The sequence below is a fragment of the Nuphar pumila genome, chromosome 3, assembly GCF_984573655.1.
Source record: "Nuphar pumila chromosome 3, dmNupPumi1.hap1.1, whole genome shotgun sequence".
Taxonomy (NCBI): Eukaryota; Viridiplantae; Streptophyta; class Magnoliopsida; order Nymphaeales; family Nymphaeaceae; genus Nuphar; species Nuphar pumila.
Window position 1 is genome coordinate 4,078,534 of NC_143251.1, and position 5,820 is coordinate 4,084,353.

At 42.2% G+C, this 5,820-nt stretch overlaps 1 protein-coding gene across 1 annotated transcript; it reads right to left on the reverse strand.

Annotated features, from left to right (window-relative positions):
* Positions 1-876: 876 nt before the first annotated feature.
* On the reverse strand, positions 877-3,510 carry LOC149841681 (Tetratricopeptide repeat (TPR)-like superfamily protein). Its single transcript, XM_089998499.1, has one exon. The coding sequence runs from the start codon at positions 3,508-3,510 to the stop codon at positions 1,321-1,323; it is 2,190 nt and encodes a 729-aa protein (XP_089854625.1). The 3' UTR covers positions 877-1,320.
* Between the last annotated feature and the right edge of the window lie 2,310 nt (positions 3,511-5,820).

Consider the following 5,820-nt stretch of genomic DNA (forward strand, 5'->3'; position numbering starts at 1 on the left):
TCTGAATCGGGTGGTGCTAGTTCAGCCTGCGCATGCACAGCTAAAGACCTTTAGAATGAACATTAAAAGCTGTTTTTGTATTATTTCGTGTAATTCAACGCTCCATGTTGGTCTGTGTGGTCTCGCACCAAAGCCTGGTTCTCAGCTTCCAATCTTCCTATACATATACACACCCAACCCATAACACTTGTCACCATACGTGTGCATCCAACATATCAGTTTCATGACTCACAAAAACACTCGTGCACACACACACATATAGGATACATGCATGCATGGGCATAGGTAAATATGCACACGTATGCACATACTAATACACTCATGCACATGCATGCTTGCAAGCAAGCAGCACCAAGGTGCTACTTTCAGTACGTTTCAGTTGCAACTTTGTTCACTCACAGTACATGCAAGACAAAGTTTGCCTACATTAACACCACCAAAGTTTAAAAGAGAGCAGTACCAAGTGAATTCAACTCATGCTATGGTCTTATGTTGACAGACTATGGCATGGCTTGTTGCATAAGCCAGAATTCATTCATTTGAAAGTAGGGGAAGGTTTTTAGTGCCAGTCATGCATTGCATTTTCTGTGTTGCCTTCTGCTTCTATTGCTTAAAACACTCTGTACATCAGCGTGAATTTCTTTTCATTTATGAGTTCTGAAGATTTAGCACAAGAGCCAGTGGACCTTTTTTGGCTGTTCATGCATTGAAGAACTTCAGAAATGTGTCTGCACACACATACACATGCACAAATAATCACATATATGCACACAAATGTAATAATTCGCGCACACGAATATAATGTCAAGAACGCTTTCATTCTTATTCAGTATCATGTCCCAGACCTTCAAGGACCAGTGTTGACTTCCAACATCAAAAACAAAAGTTTCCAATTGTTGCAGAACAAAGGCACAACTTAGCATATACAGCATTGTTGTTCATATGGATCTACTCTCAGAAGACTGATCCTAAGACATGTTAACAGCCTTTGGATGAACCAACAATCACTTTTTTTTTTGTATTTATGTTCATAAATAAGCCAATAATAATGTTACAATGATGGTAGTTAGAAATACATTCAACACTTTCTGTCAAAGAAATTCAACACTTCTAATTTCACCTCAGCAACAGCCATTAATGTGGAACAGAAAATGGACAAACTGCATCATCACAAAATGACATCCAAATCAAACTAGCATGGCAACCACCGCACACATTATGGAATTCTCTTTTTTGCCTAAGAGGTATTCTGTTCACTGTTATAGTAAATCGCAATAATCTCTACCTGATTTAAGTATTTAGGTTAAATTATGATAGAGCTTACCAATAGTCCCCACAGGAACAGATTCCATCATTGAAATGATGGAATCTCTTAGCATCTCTAGCAATGATTTCTCTTTGTACAATTCTAGAAATGAATTTGATCCACTTATGACAATCCCCACAAACTCTGAGATTCTTGAATATCCGAATGGGAATCCCATGTGGTGTGCAAAGCAACCCAAAAGCAATTGCTAACTTCTCACTGTGATAATACAAAGATCTCTCTTTCATCTCCTCACCCAAGTCCTGCAATACAAAACTGGTATCAGGTACGTAGCCCAAGTTCTTCGTTCTCAAAATCAGATCCTCCACTGCAGCATAAATCTCCTTGTTTCTTGGGTGTGATCTGTCCCCAGCCACGAAGACATGGATCTTGTGATTAACCTGAATCCAGCTCAGTGCAGGGTCTTTCTTCAGACCGATGTTTCTCATCTTACTTTTGATCTTTGCAACCTCACTCCAGTTGCTCACAGAAGCATAAATATTTGACAATAAGATGTGGGTTCCGTCATCTTCCTTTTCCAGTTCAAGTACAGACTCAGCCGCTCTCCGTCCTATCTCAATCTCACCATGAATTTTGCATGCACTTAGCAATGTCCGCCAAATCACAGCATCTGGCGGCATGGTCATGATATGTATCAACTTCTCAGCTTCTTCCAGTTGCCCAGCTCGTCCAAGAAGATCAACCATGCAGCCATAGTGATCCCTTGACAGCTCAATGCCAAAGCTGGAGATCAAATAAAATACTCTGCGTCCTTCTTCTAGCATTCCTGCATTGCTGCAGGCAGACAGAAGACTTACAAAGGTGGCAGAATTTGGCAGTATACCCAACTGCTGCATTTCCTCAAAGAGCAGGAGAGCTTCCTGACCACGTCCACTCTGTGCATAGCCTGAAATCATTGCATTCACCAAAACAACATCTCTTTCCAGCAAGCAATTATCAAGCACCAACCGTGCAATTTCCATGCACCCACACTTCCCATACATGTCAATGAGTGCTGCAGCCACAAATATGTATGTGTCAAAGCCAGTTTTTAGGATAAGCACATGGATCTGCCTACCTTCTTCAAAAAGAGCCACACTTGCACATGCTCTAAGTGCTATTGAAAATGTAAACTGATTTGGCTTCATTGAGAATGAAGTCATCTTGTGAAAGACGGATAGGGCAGCCTCTTCCCTACCATTCTGAACCAGTCCAGTGATCATAGCAGTCCATGATACCACATTTGCACCAGCCATCCCATCAAAAACCTTGAAAGAGTCGTCCACGCTCCCACATTTTGCATACATACTCAATAGAGAACTATGAGAAGAATCATCCGATTCAAGACCTTCTTTGATGATAACTGCATGGATCTGCATTCCTTCCCTCAATGCCAATAAATTTCCACACGCAATCATGACGCTAGCAAGTGTATACTCATTTGGCTTCATTCCAACATGAACCATTTCACCAAAGACCTGCAATGCTTCCCGATCCTTCTCGTTCTGCACATACCCCACAACCAGGGCAGTCCACAAGACAATATCTCTCTCCTCCATTCCGTCGAACACATGCCTTGCATCCTCAACCCTCCTGCATTTCACATACATGTCAATGATTGCACTACCCACAAACACATTGCCCTTCAGACCGGATATAACCATCAGTGCATGAGCTACCCTCCCTCCCAGATCACAACCCAGGTCAGCGCAAGCCTTGAACACGCTAGTGAATGTGAACTCATCAGCTGCCACATTGTGGGGGCGCATCATCGCGAACATTCTAAGCGCCTCTATGCCACACCCCTGTTGGGCATAGGCCGAAATCATGGCATTCCAAGCAACCACATGTCGTTGAGGCATTTTGTCGAACACTTTGCGAGCGTCTCCAATACGACCACATTTCAGGTACATATCGACGAGCTTGTTGCCCAATTTGAGGTAGGGGAAGCCAGAGCAGACCATGTGGGCATGAACCCACCTCCCTCCCTGAACCCATGTCCTCGCTGAGGATTCTCGGAGGAGCAAAGAGTAAGAGTTGGTGTCCCAACAGTGGTGCTTCACTCCCCAACTGTGAACCACTTCTTCTCTGAGATTGACCTCTGCTTGTTGGTGAAAATGACGATTAGATCCCTGCGGATGCGTCCTTATGGAAGCATCTATTTTGGTCAGATTGGTGTCTGCATTGTTGAAGATCCTTCTCATACTTGCAGAAAACCACAGAGGAGCATTTTGGTCATATTGGCAGTTACTCGACCGTTTATTGCTGCTTCACAGTAGAGACGTAGCTTCGGGCTGTTTTTAAATTTTAAAAAGATAGGATAATTTACTGATACAGTCCAATCTTTTACCAAATATTCCATGTCAGGTAACTCCCCTTTTAAAATCCATAATACAGACCCAATTTTCTAACAGTGGTCAAATAGCGGCCTTGTCATGGGCACCCTCAAAACAAACATTTAGAAACTTACAAAAGTGTGAGACATTCCCATTTTGCCATTATCCATTAAAAACACTCCCACTAAACCCACCCTTTGACGTTCATGTGTAGGGCTACAGGAGGATGCAGGCTCTGGGGCTGGCAAACAAGTTGAACGAGCCGAGCTTGGGTTGTTAGGGCTCGGCTCATTAGCTCGTCAAGAGTCGAGCTAAGACCCAGCTCATTGTGAGGGCTGATAATGAGCTGGCTTGTTTTCTTAAAAAATGTCTTTAAAATGTCTTTTAAAGCTTGATAATATATATGAGAAATAAAAACATACTAAATACAAAACCTACTAAATGAAACATGCTATTGGATTTTCATGAATTTTTAAAGGTTTTTTTTTTAATTTTTGACTGTACAGATGTGATCTATATGCTTGAACATTTGATTCCGATGCATGGATAGGTTTATATAAGGTTTCAAAAATCAACAACCTTCATAAATTTTTGAGACTAATTACTAATTTTTTTCATCCAAAATGCATGATCCAAGTATCGATTTCTTGTAAATCAATCGTGTTGAATACATCTATGGGGTTTGTAGGTTTTTATTTTCCTATATATATATATATATATATATACGAATTATTACAAAAAAAAATGTTAATTAGCGACAGAAATTTACGATGAATTAGCTAGAGAAAACTAGTCATCGCTAAAATTGGAATTAGCGACAAGAAAATTTCATCGCAATATCCACCGCTAATTAGCAACGATTCGCGATAATTTTTTTGTCGCTAATTTTATTGCTACTTTTCGATTTAAACTGGCCCATCTAAGGCTCTCTCTATCTGATTACCCCCAAATTTGTTAAGAAGAGGGTGGCCTGCACCGTCGTCGTCGATCATCGTCTGTGGAAGATCATCCCTTCCCCATCCGCAGCCGGCTGGGTGCTATCACCGTAACCACCATCGCCTCCACCTCTTTCCCTTCTTCTCCTCCCTCTTCTCTTTTTCCTTTCCCTGTCTGTGGCCTCGCCGGAGCAGCGTCGTCGCTAACACCCCCAGCCGACCCCTATCCTCACCTTCTTCTCTTTCCCTTTCGTCCGAACGTCGGCCATCGCCGATGCCCCTCCTCTTCCCATCTTCATCACCTTCTTTTTCTTCTTCCTCTTCTTTCTTCTTCTCTCTTCTCTGGTCTCTCGCTGCATTCCCCTTTTTGTTTGAGCGCTGACCGAAAGCGATGTCGTGACTCGTCGTCGCTTCTTGAGTCTCCCGTCGCCACCCTCATTCCTACCTTGTTTGGGTATCTATCATCGGAGGAAAATCCCTTGCCGGAAGCCATCTTCGAGTTGTTGTGGCCCGTGGACCTAGTTGAGCCCTGGATTTCACCCGTTAGCAAGCTGCACCCTGTGCCTCCACTGCCGACGCCGGACGTCCACATCTTTGCCACCTCTGCACGACTGCCCAACACCGAAGGGTATATATCTCCTTGTTTTTATCCTTGGATTTGTCCAGGCATAAGAGAGCATTGATTTGGTAGATCAACTACAAGTCACCTTTTGGGCAAATAACTTGGGGCTAAGAAGCAAAATTTGGCATTGTGTCTTTAAGACGCTTTTTATTCCTGCTTACTTGGAATCTCAGTTGGGCATATGACCAATTCTTCTTCTGCTCTAAAATGACTTTCATTGAATTTGGGTTTTTGATGATAACTTTTTCTTCTCACACACTTCACATTGCAAGCTTTTTCTGGTGGCTCTACCTTGTTCACGTGTTGATATACAAGATTTTAATTCAATGTTCAAGAAACTATTTCTTCTGGTGTTTACGTTGTTAACTACCAGCTGACCAAAGAACATGGAATTTGGAGTCGATATGTAAGCCTTTGAGTGACATCCGTTTTCTTTGTCATCAATATTTCCATCATCCTCGACTTTTTGTTTTTCCTTGGATATGTTTCCCTTCATGTAAGCCTTGATGCTCAGGATTTGTTGCAGATCACCTTTTCAACTTGGGAGTAGAACACAATTTGGCGTTGAATCTGTAAAATGCTTTCATGTGGCATGATAGGCTTCTTCTTTTTTTGTCATAG